The following is a 22,664-nucleotide window of genomic DNA, read 5'->3' as shown; positions in this document are numbered from 1 at the left end:
CTAACATCACTGGTAATGTTAGCTGTTCAGTGGTTAATACCATATTATGGTATTAACCACTGAGCAGCTAACATTACCAGTGATCTAATATTCTAAAAAAACACAGATTGCAATATTACTCTACTTATTGACACAAGAGATACACTAAGCTCTAATAAATAAATATAATAAAGACCATCAGTAGATAATGAATTTGGGTAGTACACTCACACCACTGGATAACTATGTAATAACATATAGAAAACATAGCATAAGACAATATCTCATAATATAGGTCGTTTATGTCCCAAATTTCAAGCCGATTTTTGTTATCTCATGCCGATTGCTGTCTATCATTACTGTTGAGGCCGAGTAAGTGTAAAGGGCCCTACACACCTACGGATTTGGCTCGCAGATTTGTCCTGTGTTGGCTCTTGTCGTTGAACGACTCAGAGCAAAATCACTACACACTAGTAGTAAGCAATGCGAGCCCGGCCTGCCCTACTTTTCAACGCTATCCTCTCCACCAAAATCACTACACACTAGTAGTAAGCAATGCGAGCCCGGCCTGCCCTACTTTTCAATGCTTTCTCTCCACCAAAATCACTACACACTAGTAGTAAGCAATGCGATCCCGGCCTGCCCTACTTTTCAACACTATCCTCTCCACCAAAATCACTACACACTAGTAGTAAGCAATGCGAGCCCGGCCTGCCCTACTTTTCAATGCTTTCCTCTCCACCAAAATCACTACACACTAGTAGTAAGCAATGCGATCCCGGCCTGCCCTACTTTTCAACGCTATCCTCTCCACCAAAATCACTACACACTAGTAGTAAGCAATGCGAGCCCGGCCTGCCCTACTTTTCAATGCTTTCCTCTCCACCAAAATCACTACACACTAGTAGTAAGCAATGCGAGCCCGGCCTGCCCTACTTTTCAATGCTTTCCTCTCCACCAAAATCACTACACACTAGTAGTAAGCAATGCGAGCCCGGCCTGCCCTACTTTTCAATGCTATCCTCTCCACCAAAATCACTACACACTAGTAGTAAGCAATGCGAGCCCGGCCTGCCCTACTTTTCAACGCTTTCCTCTCCACCAAAATCACTACACACTAGTAGTAAGCAACACGAGCCCGGCCTGCCCTACTTTTCAATGCTTTCCTCTCCACCAAAATCACTACACACTAGTAGTAAGCAACACAAGCCCGGCCTGCCCTACTTTTCAACGCTATCCTCTCCACCAAAATCACTACACACTAGTAGTAAGCAATGCGAGCCCGGCCTGCCCTACTTTTCAATGCTTTCCTCTCCACCAAAATCACTACACACTAGTAGTAAGCAATGCGAGCCCGGCCTGCCCTACTTTTCAATGCTTCCTCTCCACCAAAATCACTACACACTAGTAGTAAGCAACACGAGCCCTAGTAGTAAGCAATGCGAGCCGGCCTGCCCTACTTTTCAACGCTTTCCTCTCCACCAAAATCACTACACACTAGTAGTAAGCAATGCGATCCCGGCCTGCCCTACTTTTCAACGCTATCCTCTCCACCAAAATCACTACACACTAGTAGTAAGCAATGCGAGCCCGGCCTGCCCTACTTTTCAACGCTATCCTCTCCACCAAAATCACTACACACTAGTAGTAAGCAATGCGAGCCCGGCCTGCCCTACTTTTCAATGCTTTCCTCTCCACCAAAATCACTACACACTAGTAGTAAGCAATGCGATCCCGGCCTGCCCTACTTTTCAATGCTATCCTCTCCACCAAAATCACTACACACTAGTAGTAAGCAATGCGAGCCCGGCCTGCCCTACTTTTCAACGCTATCCTCTCCACCAAAATCACTACACACTAGTAGTAAGCAACACGAGCCCGGCCTGCCCTACTTTTCAATGCTTTCCTCTCCACCAAAATCACTACACACTAGTAGTAAGCAACACGAGCCCGGCCTGCCCTACTTTTCAACGCTATCCTCTCCACCAAAATCACTACACACTAGTAGTAAGCAATGCGATCCCGGCCTGCCCTACTTTTCAATGCTTTCCTCTCCACCAAAATCACTACACACTAGTAGTAAGCAATGCGAGCCCGGCCTGCCCTACTTTTCAATGCTTTCCTCTCCACCAAAATCACTACACACTAGTAGTAAGCAATGCGAGCCCTATTAAACAGAAGTTGGAATTTGAAAAAAGATTAATATTTAAATATGAAATGATACTCAGCCAATATATCAAAACTCACACAACTTTATTTCAATTTTCTTTCACATTTCTGTTGCAGAGGAAAGCATTATCCCCATCGATATTGTGGATGACACCCTACTATGGAAGTCGTTTGCCCAGCCGCTGGACAGCCCCAGCCGCTGAACAGCCCCAGCCCCAGCTGCTGGCCCCAGCCGCTGAACAGCCCCAGCCCCTGAACAGCCCCAGCCCCAGCTGCTGGCCCCAGCCTCTGAACAGCCCCAGCCCCAGCTGCTGGCCCCAGCTGCTGAACAGCCCCAGCCTCTGAACAGCCCAAGCCCCAGCTGCTGGCCCCAGCTACTGAACAGCCCCAGCCCCAGCTGCTGAACAGCCCTAGCCCCAGCTGCTGGCCCCAGCCGCTGAACAGCCCCAGCCCCTGAACAGCCCCAGCCCCAGCTGCTGGCCCCAGCTGCTGAACAGCCCCAGCCCCAGCGGCTCCAATTGTTTGTATTATCGAGGAGGAGGAGGAGGAGGAGGAGGAGGAGGAACACCCACCTGCACCTAGACCAGTTTAGGCTGGATCTATTTCGCCAGGACATACATCCTCTGCTGCAGCCAGTGGCAGCAAAAGAAGGAGTACCACCGCTGGTGAACCAACAGTGGTCATGGAGAGTTACTCCAGAAAAAAAAACTTTTCCCAGAAAAAACTCGATTTTCAGAGAACTGAACATCAAAAACGAATTGAAATTCCAAACAAAGAGGAGGAAATAGTAAATTTAAAACTAAAAACTTTGAGAAAGGATGAGGAAGCCGTAGAGAGAAAAATTTCAAATTTGAAAAAGGAAGAAGAGTTGGTAGATAACAAAATTAGACTCTTGAATGTCCAAGAGGAAACGGCTCGAATAATATTGGAGAAAGAGAAAATTGATTTAGAAATTTTAAAATTAAAAATGAACAGAGATGTTGGAGATGTGCAAATACTGTATTGTAAAATATTTCATGTAACATGGTTTTAGGTTGTTGTAAATATTGGTTAGGGTATTATAGGTGTTTACTTCTATTGTTAATTAAATTATACTTCTTCATTATAGTCTGTTTATTATTACTATTTTGTTTTCCTTATCGGTTTTTTTTATTATGGTTTGTTTGATCCTTAATTTGCATGATATAGAATTCATCAATATCATGTCTTCTTTGAATTATTTATAAATATAATAATATATACTGAAGTATTAATTTCAAAACTTAAGCTTTGTGCACACCGTAAAGCTGTTTTTACACCAAAATTATTAACAAAATGTTTATTTCTCCGTCCTTATAGATTCTATAAGATTGAACATAACTTATCATACACATGATGAACATATGTGTTTTTCAAGTTCTGTTCAATCTAATAGAATCTATAAGGATGGAAAAATAAACATTTTGTCAATAACTTTGGTGTAAACGCAGCTTAACAGTGAGCACACAACGAATAAATTGAAATTTATTTGTAAAACAACTTGTAATTTGGAACTTTTCAAGTAATGTCAAAAGCGAGGTTGCAAAAATGCCTGTTAAATTTTAATAATCACTACACACTAGTAGTAAGCAATGCAATCCCGGCTGCCCTACTTTTCAACGCTATCCTCTCCACCAAAATCACTACACACTAGTAGTAAGCAATGCGAGCCCGGCCTGCCCTACTTTTCAATGCTTTCCTCTCCACCAAAATCACTACACACTAGTAGTAAGCAATGCGATCCCGGCCTGCCCTACTTTTCAATGCTTTCCTCTCCACCAAAATCACTACACACTAGTAGTAAGCAATGCGAGCCCGGCCTGCCCTACTTTTCAATGCTTTCCTCTCCACCAAAATCACTACACACTAGTAGTAAGCAATGCGAGCCCTATTAAACAGAAGTTGGAATTTGAAAAAAGATTAATATTTAAATATGAAATGATACTCAGCCAATATATCAAAACTCACACAACTTTATTTCAATTTTCTTTCACATTTCTGTTGCAGAGGAAAGCATTATCCCCATCGATATTGTGGATGACACCCTACTATGGAAGTCGTTTGCCCAGCCGCTGGACAGCCCCAGCCGCTGAACAGCCCCAGCCCCAGCTGCTGGCCCCAGCCGCTGAACAGCCCCAGCCCCTGAACAGCCCCAGCCCCAGCTGCTGGCCCCAGCCTCTGAACAGCCCCAGCCCCAGCTGCTGGCCCCAGCTGCTGAACAGCCCCAGCCTCTGAACAGCCCAAGCCCCAGCTGCTGGCCCCAGCTACTGAACAGCCCCAGCCCCAGCTGCTGAACAGCCCTAGCCCCAGCTGCTGGCCCCAGCCGCTGAACAGCCCCAACCCTTGAACAGCCCCAGCCCCAGCTGCTGGCCCCAGCTGCTGAACAGCCCCAGCCCCAGCGGCTCCAATTGTTTGTATTATCGAGGAGGAGGAGGAGGAGGAGGAGGAGGAGGAGGAGGAGGAGGAGGAGGAGGAGGAGGAGGAACACCCACCTGCACCTAGACCAGTTTAGGCTGGATCTATTTCGCCAGGACATACATCCTCTGCTGCAGCCAGTGGCAGCAAAAGAAGGAGTACCACCGCTGGTGAACCAACAGTGGTCATGGAGAGTTACTCCAGAAAAAAAAACTTTTCCCAGAAAAAACTCGATTTTCAGAGAACTGAACATCAAAAACGAATTGAAATTCCAAACAAAGAGGAGGAAATAGTAAATTTAAATGCCACAGAAACTAATCAGAGAAGGTTTTTTTGTAAAGAATGCTTCTAAAGAAACTAAAAACTTTGAGAAAGGATGAGGAAGCCATAGAGAGAAAAATTTCAAATTTGAAAAAGGAAGAGGAGTTGGTAGATAACAAAATTAGACTCTTGAATGTCCAAGAGGAAACGGCTCGAATAATATTGGAGAAAGAGAAAATTGATTTAGAAATTTTAAAATTAAAAATGAACAGAGATGTTGGAGATGTGCAAATACTGTATTGTAAAATATTTCATGTAACATGGTTTTAGGTTGTTGTAAATATTGGTTAGGGTATTATAGGTGTTTACTTCTATTGTTAATTAAATTATACTTCTTCATTATAGTCTGTTTATTATTACTATTTTGTTTTCCTTATCGGTTTTTTTTATTATGGTTTGTTTGATCCTTAATTTGCATGATATAGAATTCATCAATTTCATGTATTCTTTGAATTATTTATAAATATAATAATATATACTGAAGTATTAATTTCAAAACTTAAGCTTTGTGCACACCGTAAAGCTGTTTTTACACCAAAATTATTAACAAAATGTTTATTTCTCCGTCCTTATAGATTCTATAAGATTGAACATAACTTATCATACACATGATGAACATATGTGTTTTTCAAGTTCTGTTCAATCTAATAGAATCTATAAGGATCGAAAAATAAACATTTTGTCAATAACTTTGGTGTAAACGCAGCTTAACAGTGAGCACACAACGAATAAATTGAAATTTATTTGTAAAACAACTTGTAATTTGGAACCTTTCAAGTAATGTCAAAAGCGAGGTTGCAAAAATGCCTGTTAAATTTTAATAATCATTAAATGCCACAGAAACTAATCAGAGAAGGTTTTTTTGTAAAGAATGCTTCCCTGATTGGTTCTCATGACATTTAATCATGGTTGGAATTTAACAGGCCTTTGTGCAACACGACTCATGTGTGTCTTGTGTCATTCCAAGGTGCATACACATTTGTGTGCCGTGGGTTCCAATTGCTGATCAACAAACCGCCAGTGATTCACATGAAATCTAGAAATTGGGACATGGCACGCAGATGTGTAGTCTATGCACTGTTACATGTTGAGTAGAATACTTCTCGAACAATTTAGTTCAGCTATATGGGCTTCAGTGAGAACAAAATAATGACAAGTTTATCAGACCATAATGTCAGCTTCTTGAAAGTCAATGATGACCCCAAGTTCATCATAACAAGATGTTGCCAAGTTAATTGGACCATGATGTCGGTGGAAGTCATGATTAACCAACTTCCTGCATAAAAATAAGTTTATCAGAGTAGGATGCTTCCTATTGTATTGGATGACTAGTAGTATAGGATGTAATTTATGCTTCATCCCACACCTTAAGCTTACTCTAGAAGTTGAAGGTTGTATGGAATAAAATGTACAACAATTGTGGTATTACTTGATATTTATTTACAGTGTATGCATGAAAATATATATGGTGTACAAAGATAATATTTCAGTCCAATATATCAAGAACTATCCAGTGATACAAATCTCCTAGTCAATTGCTTATTTCACAAAATCCTCTGCTGAACACAAATTTCAAGATGACTGCTCCCTCGCATAGATTGGTGCAGCTTGACACTTCAGCATCGTGGAAGATGTATGTCAATGTCTCCAAGAAGTTTTGAGCCATTCCAAACGGTTCAGGCAGGTCCTTATCTCCAAAGTTTAGGAATGGTTGTATGATCCATTGGTTGCTGGTTACTAGTAGACAGTCTCTGCACTCACACATGTCTGCTTGCTCCACTGCAGGCTGATGTTGGTACTGGGTCTGGCAAAGTGGCAGGAGTTGTAGTAGCAGCAGTACTAGTTGGAGTAGTACTAGCGGGAGTTGTAGTGCTAGCAGGAGTTGTAGTACTAGCTTGAGTAGTTGCGGTGCTAGCAGCAAGAGTTGTTGTAGCAGTTGCAGTACTCACTGGAGTAGTAATAACAATATATGCTCATTCTTCACAGTACGGTGCACAGACCTTGACTGACCTTCCAACAACTGATTCCAGAATGTCCAGCGATGTGAATGTGGGGTGAAGACAGGTACGCAGATTGTATGCGCAGTGGACTTGTTTGCAGAGAGCTCCCTCCACAGCTCGTTCCCTGGCCATATTCATGTTCACGTCATTTAGGGCAGAAGTCCATATGACAAGGTTTTCTGCTGACATGGTCTAGAATCATTCTGCAGAATGCACATTGCACAAATCTATGTATGTAGCATTGACTCTCATGAGTTCAATAGCATTGACATCATGTTATAACAATTATTGAATTTTATCAGTATCCTAAAGTACATTCTGTATGAGATCGTTTTAACTATATAATTTTCAGTTTTCTAATGATGGCTGTTACTCATAATCACTCTGGCATAGCCTTTTTGCAGATGGTTCATCAACTTCTTCATCATCATCATCTTTGCTCCTTTTACAAGAAAGAGAATTATGTCCAAAGGCAAAAGTATAAACTCCATCATCCAATATATGTCTCTTTTCATCAGCATTGCTTAGTGTTTTTTTCTTCTGAACTGGCGTTATGATTTTATGCTTCCTGGTACCAAACATCACCTGCTTCCTAGAGATGTCTTTGTTCTCATAGAGACAGTCAAGGTAGTCCTGAAAGGTGATGTATCATTCAGCATCTGGGTGGGATTTCAACAGTTCTTGTCCAAGTATTGGTCTCCTCACTCCTTTAGCTTTCTTTATCAAACCACTCTTTAATTGACTTGGATCTTTGGTGTAGCATCTGCAGGCATACAGCTTTGATCGTAGACCCACATATTCATGAGGAGCTCTGCCGGCATATTCATCCTTGAACTTTCCAAGTACCATCTTGTTTGTATCTGAATAGCATGAGTGGTCGGTTGGATACTCAGATGTATCAAAGGTGTCTTTCAGTTGCTGGTTGTTGACGGTTCTCACAATGTAGAATAGGCTGTCCGTATCCTGGTAGAGCAGTTGCAGATTCTCTTTGTATGTCGGTTTCATCACATCATAGTGTAATTGATACATAAGGGTCTTGCTAATGTCCAACACTGTCAAACCAATGTAGATAGGTTTGTTCAGCTCAACTTTCTCCTTGTGCAGTGTCATGGCACAAATGTTCTTGCCAAAGATGATGTGGTCCTTGTAGGTTGATTGGGCAATCAGTTTCCTTAGACGTTTCTCATTGTTGACAAGCTCCATGTTCATACACTTCCGAACATTCTCAATTGTCTTGCCAAAAACTGCATTGTTCATCATTTTAAAGAATTTTTTTTCTAATTTGTTCCTTGACTGTTGTCAAAGTTTGGTGTTTAGCATGATGTAGGATGCTAGGAAGTCATCCTGCTCGAACCTTACACCTTGATGAACTTTAGTGATTTTCAGTCCATGTTGTACTGCTTGCTTGAGGGTGCAGTAATGACATACATATTGTTCACGGTTGCTTAGAGTTGTAATCAATCTCAACGATCCTGATTTTGGTATTTTTTTGTTCTCGGCTAGGAATGGAAAATCGTTGTGGGAGTCGTGTAGCTCAGCTGGGTACTCAACATCCACCTCCAAGATGTAGCCAATCTTTTGAACATCTCCAACACCATCAATACCTCTGCTCACCCCCTCCAACTCATCTTTCTCCATCCACTGGAATTTCCGGCATGGGAGTGGTTGACACATCAACCAGCCATACAGGTTGTTTGCAACTGTGTACAGGAGATATGATGTGGGCTTCTCGGGGTTGACCGGTGCTCCTGTGTAGGCATTGTTGGCAACGGCATGTTGATGAACACATGTTGTTATTCCACCTCTGATGTCTCATTCAATGAACATATACATGTTATAGTCAGTTAGGAGTTCTAGTTTGACTTTTGTATACTTAAGCATAACATCAAAGGAGAAGCCTGGCGTTGTGAAGTAGTGTGCACAATCCAAGTTATAGTTTTTCAAGCACATATTTCTAAAGCTTTCAAGACATTGGCCAGAAGGAGAACATCTGTTTTGGGGTATAGATCACTGTACTCTCCCAGGGTCTTGCAGTCAAATTTCTCCCACACTTGTTGAGCATGTTCATATGCCTCATCACTGATGTAACTGTCGGTTAGCTTGCTGAAAAACATTTCCTTTGGTGGTAGTGAAGTCTCCTTCAGTTTTTCCCACAAGTCACAATATTTGTAGGGGAACACACCCTTTCTGGAAACCAATTCCAGTTTGTCTCCAAATTCTCTAGCTGTATGTGGTAGCACAGTTGACACTTCTTCAGTAGACTTGACAAGGTTGGTGACTAGGTTGTCCAAGCTGTCTGGTGTGAATCTGAAGGTATCAATGAATTGTAGGTGCAGTTGCTGGGAAATTTGTTTGGTGAATGATATGTACTTTTCTGATGTGTTTGAGATGGCAGTCAGCTGCTCTTTATTGGTTCCAAGGTGTGGTATGATCAAGTGGGTGTCGTAATTGGAAGAGTTGTGAAGAAAAACAGGGATGAATGTTGTAAGACATCTTTGAAGGTTGCACTTGTTGCACAGAGCATTCCGGTAGACTCCTGTTATGTTACAATGGTCATACACCTTGTCACCATTAAATGGTTTCTTGCAGGCTTCACAGTTGGTGTCAGCGTTGTGTCTGGCTTTCTCCCTCTCAAATAGTGGAAACATCTTCATTTGACGATGATTGATTGCCTCATCTAGGTCTCTCACATGCATGGTCAGAGTTTTGATGAAGTGTTCGGCTGCATCAGGTCCTCTGTAGACAATTGGATCCTTAGGGATGAGGTTGGTGAGTGTCAGCCATGATGGAAATAAGTTCTTATCTCTAACAAAGTAGAGGCAGTAGATCATTGTTGTGTGACACTGGATCAGTTTGGTTGCCTTCACAATCCATTGCTGCTCTTCCTCAGGCTTCTCCAGTAGAAATTCAAAATCTGCATAGGCCACCAATGGTAGACTATATTTATTCAGATGTTTCTCGAATTTCATTGTTGGTGGGCTTCCATCTTCCTTGAGTTAAGGCATGATGATTCTAGCAGTCTGGTTGTTGGCACAGTACTCCTCATGACCTTTCATTTTCTGCTTGCCATTATTGTTGATGGTGTAGTGTGTAAAGCATCTATGACAAATGATGATGCGGTGCTGGTGTTTAGTGAGCTGAGATCTCACAAGTCTTTTGAAGTTTTTTATGAAACAGTAGTGACTGTAGAGATCTTCCTCTTCTTCATAGGTGATGGTGGTGGTGGCTTCACTGCTGTCCTGAGTTGTGAAGGTGGTGGCTTCACTGCTGTCCTGAGTGGTGGTGGTGGCTTCACTACCATCATTGTCATGGAGGAGTAGTAAATCAAAATGATCCTCCTTCATTTCTTTCGCAACACATCTCAGATAAATAATATACTTGGAGTCCATCCCATATATATATGTGATGTGGAAAGCAAATAGGGACCAGTTGTCTCAAAAAAAAAATTGAGATAACATTTTTCCTCAATAAAGGAGACTATAAAGAACAATTAAAAAAAAATCAGATTGATATCTTGAAAAATGACTGAGTTATGCCTATTCAAACATAAAAACAGGGCAATTTTATAACTCCATAACGACAACTGTTCCTTTTTCTGCAACATTACATGTGTTCATAAAGTCGACAAAAAAGTCGACTTTTCAATCGATTCTGATCAACAAAGGAGATGCTACTGCATGATAATCGATTGAAAACTCGAAATTGATATCTTTGACCTTATTTTAATTTATATTAATTATATTTTTTAATAATCTCTATTATGTCTGCCCTGAATATTTTACTCTTCCGACAACTGGTCCCTTTTCGCTTTCCACATCACATATATTAACAGTTACACTTGGATTATCCCTCTCAAAATGGTCAATTTGATTGATGGTGGTGGGGAAAGAAATTCAGTTAAAATTGTATTTTTCAACAAGCTGATGATATCTATCATTGATCCATTGAGGATCATGCCCCTCAACATGTTTGGCAAGGATTGCCTACTTGAAACATTGTTGATTGCTATTCTTCAGATTGATGATGGCTTTTCTTGCTGCAATTTTGGCTGGCAGTTCAATGTAGGAAGATCCTCAAAGTGGTTTGTGCTTGCTTATGCGTATGAGGAGACCATCAATGATGAGAAGACTCCATTCACTAGAGTTGCCCTCGAACTTGGCCTCTTCTTCCAACAGCTTCTTGCATGCCTCCCTGATAATTCCAGCAAGATCATTGACATTGAATATGGAATAGTTTGGTGTCTTGAAGGCTATGTTCTGAAATTTTTCCTGCTCAATGTTCTTCTCATCAAGGTGGCTGCATTGGTATGTAGCCTCCAACACCAGGTTGACCTTGATTGGCCCATGTGTCTGGAACTCCTGACCTATCACATCAACAATCTTTGTCTGCAGGCTGTTCAGCAGAGAGTGGAAGTCCTTTGCTGGGTTGGGTGAAAAGATGTTGTTCATTGAGCTCTACAGGCAGAAACATACTTATTCACAAAATATATTATGCATTACATTATGAGGTGACATACTTGAAATCATTGAAAGGTTAGGTCGGGAGAAGTTACTAGTAGCTTCTGCAGACCTAACCTAATCACAGTTCATTGTCTACAATCATATTGATCTGTTGACTTATTGTTTATAGCTCCACAGGCAGAAACATACTTATTCACAAAATATATGATGCATTACATTATGAGGTGACATACTTGAAATCATTGGAATCATATGAATCTGCTGACATTTTGTTTATAGAGCTCAACAGGTATGAAGACTAAATAATAATAAATTAATCATATAAAACAATACATATCTATTTTTATGAGTAGAATAAGACAAATTTCTTCATCTCTTTTCAAAACATTCAATAATAAACATTTGTGTACTAACCTTTTTCATACAATTGAAGATCAAAATGGCGGCGGTGTGTCCTAGGATACTTTTTCACAAAGAGAAGTGTGTGGCTGTGCTGCAATGTGCTGAAACGCTAAGTTCTAGAACTGAACAGGGGAAGATGTGTCTTCTATAGCTCTTGACTGAACACTGATTGCCCTCCCACTATTGTGAACATTATATAAATACACTCCTGAGTGGGCGGGAGGCCTCCTGATTTATTTTTGATTTTCCATTACCTTAAATTTTTTATAAGTTTTTTTTTGAAGTTTTGACCTTGACCTTGACCTTGACATTGATTTTGAGGTAAGGTTAGGTTAGTTTTGTTAGGTTATGTTGGGTTAGGTTGAATTTTTGGATTGGGTTAGGTTAGGTTAGGTGGAGAAGTCTGGCGCATGGTGTGCTAGGACTGGCAATTTATATCTACTTACTATGTTTGAAAAGAATTCAAATAACAAATGTTTAATGTCATATACACCAGTGGCTTGCATTTCACTAACACTTTACAAACAAAAGAAATTCTCATTCAAAATACCATGCTTGTACTACTACTACTGCTACTATTAGTAGTAATAATAATTGTTCATGCTTATCTTAATTTGCACTTATATTATTAATATACTATATTGTTACTATTGATATTTGACCAAATACTCCATTGGTTTGCATGTCAATTGTATGTGTTTATTTTCAGAATGACTCAATAAAAAGCATAACTACTAGTAGAAGAAGTATAGTTGTTCATGTTATCTCGATTTGCACTTATATTATTAATATATTATTATTACTATATTGTCACTATTGATACTTGACAAAATACTCCAGTGGCTTGCACTTCACTTGTATGTGTTTATTTTCAGAATGACTCAATAAGAAGCATAACTACTAGTAGAAGAATAATTGTTTATGTTATCTTAAATGCACTTTTATTAATACTACAAATTGTTACTATTGTTATCTGACAAATACACTGGTGGCTTGCATGCCTCCAACACTTTGTAATATTGTGTATGACTCAATAAAAAAACTGACTCACACTGTCTCACTCCTTCTCTTATACTCAACCATTTGCCACTTCTAGATTACTATACTCAACAATAGAATATTATAAGTAAACTATGAATTGAAAGTATTATGAAATATCTTCTTTGTGAATAAAGAAGAAAGAAGACCAAGCAGCGGAATGAAGAGACAGGGGTTGATTATGGGGGGAGTTGTGAAGTCACAGTTGATTTGACTCTGTCCTTTTGTACCTACTCTCTATATTTTTTCAAAACATATAATAAAAAAAAACACTTGTGTACTAGCCTTTTTCATACAATTGAAGATCAAAACAGCAGCTGTGTGTCCTTGAATACTTCTTCACAGAGAGATGTGTGTGTGGCTGTGCTGCAATTTGCTGAAATGCCAGGTCCTAGAACTGAACAGGAGAAATGTGTCTTCTATGCCTCTTGACTGAACACACTGATGGTCCTAGACTGTTGTGCACACTATATATATACTCCAGAGTGGGTGAGGAGTCTTCTGATCTATTTTTAATTATTTTTATTAATTTTATTTATTTTTATAATTTTTAAATTTTTCATTTTTTTTTTTGATTCAAAGTTTTGACCTTGACCTTGAATTTGACCTTGACCATGACCTTGACCTTTGCTTAGGTTAGGCTGGGTATGGTTAGATTAGGTTGGGTTCATGGAGAATTCTGGGGCATTTTGTCCCAGGATTAGCAGTATTATACTACTCCTGGAATTCAATAAAAGTATGCAGTTTTTAAAAATTCATACTAATCACCTCCATGGATAACCCCATTGTTCATTCCAGAGAATCATAACCCTCAAAGTATGTTAAAAAGAAAACATACAATATTGATTATTATAAATTTGTTAAAACTACATAGTTTTATAAAATTTCAAGTCACCTCCATGAAGATTTAGTCACCCCCATGAAATGAGTTATCCATGGAGGTGACATTTATAGAAGTGACATATCCTCATTGTTCATCCCAGTATAACATAACCCTCAATGTATGTAATAAGTAAACATACAATTTTGATCATTATGAAGTTAGGTTTATTTGGAATGAACAATGAGGAAATGTCACCTCCATGGATGTCAACTCAACGAACAACCCATTCCATGGCGGTGACTTGGAATTCAATAAAATTATGTAGTTTTTGAAAATTCATACTAATCACATTCATGGATGGATGTCACCTCCATGGATAACCCCATTGTTCATTCCAGAGAATCATAACCCTCAAAGTATGTTAAAAAGAAAACATACAATATTGATTATTATAAATTTGTTAAAACTACATAGTTTTATAAAATTTCAAGTCACCTCCATGAAGATTTAGTCACCCCCATGAAATGAGTTATCCATGGAAGTGACATTCCCTCATTGTTCATCCCAGAGTAACATAACCCTCAATGTATTTAATAAGTAAACATAGAATTTTGATCATTATGAATTTGTTAAAACTACATAATCTTTTTGAATCCCAAGTCACCTCCATGAAGTTAAGGTAACCACTCTGTTTGTCTATGCTGAATACAGAGAACTGCCATCCAAAAACTATGAGAGGCCTCTCATCTACTGGAAGATTTTGGCAGCTAGACTTATATTTGTAGTTGTATTTCATGTGAGAATATCCTTGTTTTCCCCTTTCCAGATTGTTTAGAGCACCTGCTTCTTAGTTTGAGCACCTGCATTGGACCTAATTTCATACGGGCGTCCATTTTCTTAGGGTTGCCACTAACGAAAGGACAAGTGTGTTGAACATGTGTGAACAAACATGTTGGATGGACAAGTTGAGTGAACGGGGATATCTCGGGTAGATTAGATATTAAGATATTATTATATATAGTGGGTGTCTTGTTTAGACACTCATCCCGAGTTACTCTCTGTCGTTTCCAAATTTGAAGATTATGAACATATACTCAAAGATTTGAAAAAGTCTCAACCTGGAATGATGGCTCTTCACGCTTAGCGCCATAAAGCAAAATCAAGGTGATTAAAAAATAAAAATTAAAAAATACTTCAGTACTCAATAATCTGGCTTGTGGAGCACTTGATAGAAGAAAACCATAAATATATTGATATGAATGCTAATATGAAGATTTAAAACGTTGGAAGGAAAAGCAATAAATCAAATGTAAAAGAAGATTTTCACATCTACACTTCAGCAATATTAAATAGTAATAAACTAATAAATATCATTAAATTTGATTTAGACAATCCCATTTTTGATAAAATTATACAAACCAAGAAATAGAGCATATGGAGGATAGTCATATATATTATATGTACATGAATTAGTCAATACTTTTGTTATTTACTTATTCATTTTTCACTTGAACATGAAAATGGCTAAAATAAGCTGAAAACGGTCGTTCTTTTAAGACATTTTATATCAATAAAGGGTTCTTCATGTTTTTATGTGTTTTTAATAAATTATTCAAAATTGCATTTTGAGAAGTACACATATCTCAGGCTTTGGCCAAAAGGGTGCAATTTTTTGCATCAATATTCATAATCTCGTGTAGCCTACCTCGAATTATTTTGCAATAGCCTAGAGTTGATTAAATGTTTGAAGAGTAACAATATTATGCATTTTTTTAATAGTAAGGCATATAACTTACATTTTGAATTTAGAAGACCAACTCTAAAACTTTTGGATTAAAAAAAATATATGTTTTTTTTTCAATGATACTAGCCTATACTACCGTATACAATTCTTCTGTATGAGCTGTATGCTTTATAGCAAATAAAATTAATTTATCTATTTAATGATTTATGATTATTTTCGTCATAGCAGTATATAATCAATAACTTTCCAAGCTATCATATTCTTCTTTGGATAAATCGAATTATTCTATTTAATAGAATAATTATAATGGATTTTAATAGTAATCAGTGATATTCAAGTCAATATAATCTGTAGATATTCTTGTGGATATATAAGTCTATGTGGGGCCACTCCTGACCTTTTTTGTAGGTCCTTCCGCTGCGGGAGGGGTCACCAATTCACCTCTAGGGCGCTTGGCTGCCCTCGACCCAGCTTTATGACCCACGTTTTTGCCTGGAGTTTCTCCCCACTCTGGTCTCTTGGGTTTTTTTCTTTTTGGCCCTGCGAAACTTTGCAGGGTCAAAAGCCTCTCCCCTCTCATGAAGTTCAGCCTGAATGGCCGCCCTTCTTTGAGCATTGGTGAGATTTGATCTCTTCACCCGCAAACCGCTCAGTTGCTGTATTGCATCCTTGAGCATTTGTGAGGGTTCTTGTTTTTCTGGACTTTTGAGGAGCTCATCCTCCTCCTTTAATTGGGATGGTGTGATAGAGCTTACCTCATCCATATCCTGATCAGTAGAAGCCTTTTCAAGGTTAGCCTCTATGTAAGAGTGCAACAGTACCTCCTGTGTACCTGAAGCAACCATTTCGGATTGAGGAATCTGCCCTGACGGGGCAGATCCCGATGGGTTTGAGGTCGAGGAAACTTCCAGAGTTGCCTTGGGGTTTGGTTTTGGTTTTGTAATTTTTTCTTTGTCCATGTAATTCCCACGAGCAGCTAGGGAAGTATGGTCGACCCGGACAGAGCCCCACATGTCCAGGCAAGGCTATGTACTGCAGGAGGGCACCTGGTATCCTGCAGGCACCGTTAGTGGCACCTTGCATAGAAGGCCTGGTACCATCCACCCATCAGCACGGTCCACATAACACCTTTGGTTGGCCTGAAACAAGAAAGAGGGAAAGGAAGAAAGAAAGAAAGAAAGAGTGAATAGCCAAGGAAGGCCAACAGATGGAAAAGGTAAGAAAGAAAGAATGGCACACAGCTAAGTCCATGGAGGTGACTAAATTTTTTTGGAGGTGACTTAGAATTCAATAAAATTATGTAGTTTAGACAAATTTATAATAATAAGAATTGTATGTTTACTTATCAACATACTTTGAAGGTTATGTTCCTCTGGAATGAACACTGAGGAAGTGTCACCTCCATGGATGTCACCTCCATTGATAACCCATTCCATGGAGGTGACTGAATCTCTTTGGAGGTGACTTAGAATGCAATAAAATTATGTAGTTTTAACAAATTTATAATAATCGAAATTTTATGTCTACTTATTATAACATACTTGAAGGGTTATGTTTCCCTGGAATGAACACTGAGAAAATGTCACCTTCATGGATGTCATCTCCATGGATAACCAATTCCATGGAGGATGGAGGTGACATTTACTCATTGTTCATTCCAGAGAAACATAACCCTCAAAGTCAGACTATCGTGCATAGGTTATTTTCTAGTTTGAAGCAGAAGAAAAACTTTACTTTAAAAAAATATTGATCAACAAATACTTACTTGTTACGAGATGCCATGGAGGGGACAGCTTCAAAAAGTACGCACAGAAATATAATAAAAATTATTGTATTTAACTCTTTTTTTCAAAAACATAATAAAAATTGCTACCTCCTGCTTCTTCATCATCGCGACACAAGCTTGTATTGCACTCTGCGGGAGTTTGAAGGAACTAAATTTTTTTTCTTGGAGGTGACTTTGGTTGGCATATTTCAACTTGAATTGATTTATTTATTCAGTCCAAATATGATAAAAAAGGATTATCAAAGGTTTTTACTTGAAATAAAATGTAAATAATTATATTATTAGATGTCTATATTGAAATTCAGGCAATAATGTACTCATTACTGGCGATGAGGGAGGGACGTCCATGGAGGTGACGTCATTATCATACATAATAGTTCTGTTTTGACCAATAATAATAATAAACTTTATGGATATTTTAATGCTTACTATGAAAATGCACTGTGGTTCAGATGAAATTCTAATGTTTTTTTAATATAATAATAATGTTTTGTTGGGAAAAAATGCCGAGGACACAAATTTTCACTTAATTTCAAATTGACCCTTATGAATTTGAAAATTATCATAATTTTTTTTGTAGCTTTGTCTAGTTATAAATGATTGTGCATAGTTTCAATTTCATATGTATAACCATTATTTAGAAAAAATAATAGGTTAAAAAGCAAAATGGCTGCTGTGTGAGTAACTGAAGACTTCTGGACAGTTTGAATATGATATTTTGATATTCTTCTTACCCAGTAACAATGCCCTAGAGCCCTGGAGTATTGGTAGGCAGTTTGTAGACACTCTGTATAATTCACATGGTGTTGGTTTCCTGGAGAACGCTAGTGTTGACAGTAACGTAAAATAGCGGTGCCAGGGACAAACATTCTTGGAACGTTTTTCTGTGGTAGTGGTGAGAATTTGGATTTGACTCAAGATGAGGAAATCAATTCAAATCACAGAACCAGGTTTCATGGAATCATGGCTGAACTGAAGTTCACTAAAGATGAGGCAGAGGTAGGTGTTGCCATGAAACCTGGTTCTGTAATTTAAATTGATTTTCAACAAATATAGTGGTATTGACATCATCAACGTCTTATTCTTTCAATAATTGTTGATAAAGTTTTCAGTAAAAGCTGTTTAATTTCCATCATGGACAGGTTGATAAATAATTAAATTTCTCAAATAATCTGTCGGCCATGAGCTGTCGGCCATAAACTTATGAAATTTAGAAAATTGTAAGTTTCTGGTAAGTTCCAGCTAGTCTTGTTTTATGATAAGATTATTTTTGGTTGAAACCTCGCAAATTATAAATGATTACGTTCACAACAGTATTTTTTTTTTGTTTTAAAAAATCTAGTATTTTTGAAAAGAAAAAAATCTTCTCGTCAACATTTTATCAGTGTTTTCAACAGTTTCTTTTTTAATAGGCGTTAATGTTTTTCCACAGGAGTTCAACCTCATTTATTGCAGTTTGAGCAGCGCAAGAATATTCTTCCAAGACTTTTCAAAAGTTCAAACCCAGGAGACTAAGACTGCAGATAATACTAATAATACTAATTGAGTATCTAGTATTTATACTCAAAATTGAAATGAGTTATATATTTAGGCCTATATCATAGACAAAAACCTATATATATCTGAGCATATTTATATTATAAACAAATTCCGATATTCATCTGAGTACATGTAAGAGCTTACTCATTGTACACAGAAAAGATGAATTATAACCCTGCTTGCATGATTTAATCATTTATTTCTAGTATGTTCAAATGTCAGTATCGTTTATTGTAATACTCTCTTAAATCCCATGATGTTTAGTAATTCAAGATGTAATTATTCATTAATGTTTTTAATGCCTTTCCTGAATATTAAAATTCATAATTACTCATTTTATTACTTATTCAAATGTTTTATATTCAATATATAAATAAAAATTATTATTGTTACATTGGTGTTAATATAGGTCTACCTATTCATTAAAAATTACTATTCATACGATTTCTAGTGTTGCTATTAGCACTTTGGATTCATCAGTAGCAATTAAGTGATTTTGATTATTTTGTAATGAAAATCATTCATTACAAGCCATTGATAATAATCAATATTGAGTAGATATTCTTTAGCAGCTCTTAAAGATGAGGTAGGTGTTGCCATCAAACCTGGTTCTGTAATTTAAATTGATTTTCAACAAATATAGAGGTATTGACAACATCAACGTCTTATTCTTTCAATAATTGTTGATAAAGTTTTCAGTAAAAGCTGTTTAATTTCCATCATGGACAGGTTGATAAATAATTAAATTTCTCAAATAATCTGTCGGCCATGAGCTGTCGGCCATAAACTTATGAAATTTAGAAAATTGTAAGTTTCTGGTAAGTTCCAGCTAGTCTTGTTTTATGATAAGATTATTTTTGGTTGAAACCTCGCAAATTATAAATGATTACGTTCACAACAGTGTTTTTTTTTGTTTTAAAAAATCTAGTATTTTTGAAAAGAAAAAAATCTTCTCGTCAACATTTTATCAGTGTTTTCAACAGTTTCTTTTTTAATAGGCGTTAATGTTTTTCCACAGGAGTTCAACCTCATTTATTGCAGTTTGAGCAGCGCAAGAATATTCTTCCAAGACTTTTCAAAAGTTCAAACCCAGGAGACTAAGACTGCAGATAATACTAATAATACTAATTGAGTATCTAGTATTTATACTCAAAATTGAAATGAGTTATATATTTAGGCCTATATCATAGACAAAAACCTATATATATCTGAGCATATTTATATTATAAACAAATTCCGATATTCATCTGAGTACATGTAAGAGCTTACTCATTGTACACAGAAAAGATGAATTATAACCCTGCTTGCATGATTTAATCATTTATTTCTAGTATGTTCAAATGTCAGTATCGTTTATTGTAATACTCTCTTAAATCCCATGATGTTTAGTAATTCAAGATGTAATTATTCATTAATGTTTTTAATGCCTTTCCTGAATATTAAAATTCATAATTACTCATTTTATTACTTATTCAAATGTTTTATATTCAATATATAAATAAAAATTATTATTGTTACATTGGTGTTAATATAGGTCTACCTATTCATTAAAAATTACTATTCATACGATTTCTAGTGTTGCTATTAGCACTTTGGATTCATCAGTAGCAATTAAGTGATTTTGATTATTTTGTAATGAAAATCATTCATTACAAGCCATTGATAATAATCAATATTGAGTAGATATTCTTTAGCAGCTCTTATAGATGAGCTTATACTCACTGTAAAATCTAATAGGTGTCACCTTAGTGGCATTTTGGACAACCAGGCACCTCGTGAAAATATATTGATGTCTACTTTTAAAACAAGAGCTGACATTGATAAAACAATATGGAAGCTTGAAGTACCCTTTATTATTGAAAATATTACAACGACTAGTTTCGACCATAGGTCATTTTCATGTTGAAATGTTGAAGAGCTGACATGTATTCATTACCACTTACGAAGTGTCACATAACTCAATACTGCCATTATAACGTCAACCTCACTATTCGTTTGCTTCAATTATGTTTCCAATTCCCATTTTCCTCAACAATTTTGTACATTTTTCATCATTTATATTGTGAAACTTCATTCATTCTAAAATTTTTCTGATGCCACTTATTCTCAAAAGAAAACATATAATAAATTTAGCTGCTTTCACCTAATCGTCTATCTATCCGAAAACTATTTTCTATTTTGTATTATCTATATAGTTTTAAAGTTTCTCAAAACTATTATTTTTTCAATTCAAAAATATTAGGTGAATTAATATCTATGTCGTGAATTCAATCTTTCTCACTATCAATTAAAAATTTGAATTAAAACCACTTAATTACTATTTAGCAGTGACTGCGTATCGACCGGTCGTTGGTCATCTCCAGACTGACACTTGAGTATATTGTTTCAATCTCCAGACTGACACTTGAGTATATTGTTTCAATTTCCAGACTGACACTTGAGTATATTGTTTCAATTTCCAGACTGACACTTGAGTATATTGTTTCAATCTCCAGACTGACACTTGAGTATATTGTTTCAATTTCCAGACTGACACTTGAGTATATTGTTTCAATTTCCAGACTGACACTTGAGTATATTGTTTCAATCTCCAGACTGACACTTGAGTATTGTTTCAATCTCCAGACTGACATTTGAGTACCGGTATATTGTTTCAATCTCCAGACTGACACTTGAGTATATTGTTTCAATCCCCAGACTGACACTTGAGTATATTGTTTCAATTTCCAGACTGACACTTGAGTATATTGTTTCAATCTCCAGACTGACACTTGAGTATATTGTTTCAATCTCCAGACTGACACTTGAGTACCGGTATATTGTTTCAATCTCCAGACTGACACTTGAGTATATTGTTTCAATCTCCAGACTGACACTTGAGTATATTGTTTCAATCTCCAGACTGACACTTGAGTACCGGTATATTGTTTCAATCTCCAGACTGACACTTGAGTATATTGTTTCAATCTCCAGACTGACACTTGAGTACCGGTATATTGTTTCAATCTCCAGACTGACACTTGAGTATATTGTTTCAATCTCCAGACTGACACTTGAGTACCGGTATATTGTTTCAATCTCCAGACTGACACTTGAGTATATTGTTTCAATTTCCAGCTGACACTTGAGTATATTGTTTCAAGGCTATTAGTGTCTTTGTCTATGGACACTCCATACCATTAATAGCTTTAAAACAAGAGTCTGTCTCCTCAGTCTGAATATGACTAACAACAGGTCGAAATGTAGTCACTGCTAAAAAGTAAAGTGTTTTCAATTCAAATTCAAAATTTATGTCCAAATATAATTGTCCCAAATAGGATTAAATTGAGAGTTCTTATATCTTCCTATAGGTCAATTGCTATAATGATTCCCAGTCTGATTCATAGTTCGATTTTGAATATGGTAGAATTTGAATGGAAGCTGGTCAACACTATAGCTATATGCTATATGAAACACTGGTCAATCAGTCAAATTATTTGAATTCACTGCCAAGTTATTAACAAAAGCCATCATGAACAATAGACAATCATGTATCATTACAACAAAGTGAAATATCCCTGAGTCATTGTCAATATTGTAGAACCGTTCCATAATTGAATAAAAACACAAATATGTTGTCAAATTCTACACTGTTTTATTTAGTACACGACCAAGGTAAACATGTGTTTACCTTAACCTTTCAGCTTTGGTCAAGTTGAAAATGTGACCGGTGTGGTCACGAAACCTTGGTCGTGTACTAAATAAAACAGTGTAGAATTTGACAACATATTTGTGTTTTTATTCAATTATGAAATATCCCTGTTTTTATAGTAGAAGAAGTGAATGGAAAAACTGAATCAGAGAAGTTGACAAATTTGCTTTTGAAATTGATGTTTTTTTATTACATTTATTATATTTAGACTATTATATTGAGATAATGCTAATCATTTAAAGATAGCAGGCTGCTCTGGGAAGTCACAGAGGACTTTCT

At 37.1% G+C, this 22,664-nt stretch overlaps 1 protein-coding gene across 1 annotated transcript in view; it reads left to right on the top strand.

Moving 5' to 3' along the window:
• Positions 1–19,091, top strand: part of LOC111044752 (WASH complex subunit 4) — a 156,063-nt gene extending 136,972 nt beyond the window's left edge. Inside the window, exon 19 of the mRNA XM_022329972.2 lies at positions 18,588–19,091. Coding sequence (XP_022185664.2) covers positions 18,588–18,701 — 114 coding nt within the window. The 3' untranslated portion in view covers positions 18,702–19,091. The remainder of the gene's footprint in view (positions 1–18,587) is intronic.
• Positions 19,092–22,664: the final 3,573 nt, after the last annotated feature.

This window comes from Nilaparvata lugens, chromosome X, assembly GCF_014356525.2.
Source record: "Nilaparvata lugens isolate BPH chromosome X, ASM1435652v1, whole genome shotgun sequence".
Taxonomy (NCBI): Eukaryota; Metazoa; Arthropoda; class Insecta; order Hemiptera; family Delphacidae; genus Nilaparvata; species Nilaparvata lugens.
The sequence above is the reverse complement of the archived record's forward strand: the minus strand, read 5'-3'. Positions and strand labels throughout refer to the sequence as shown.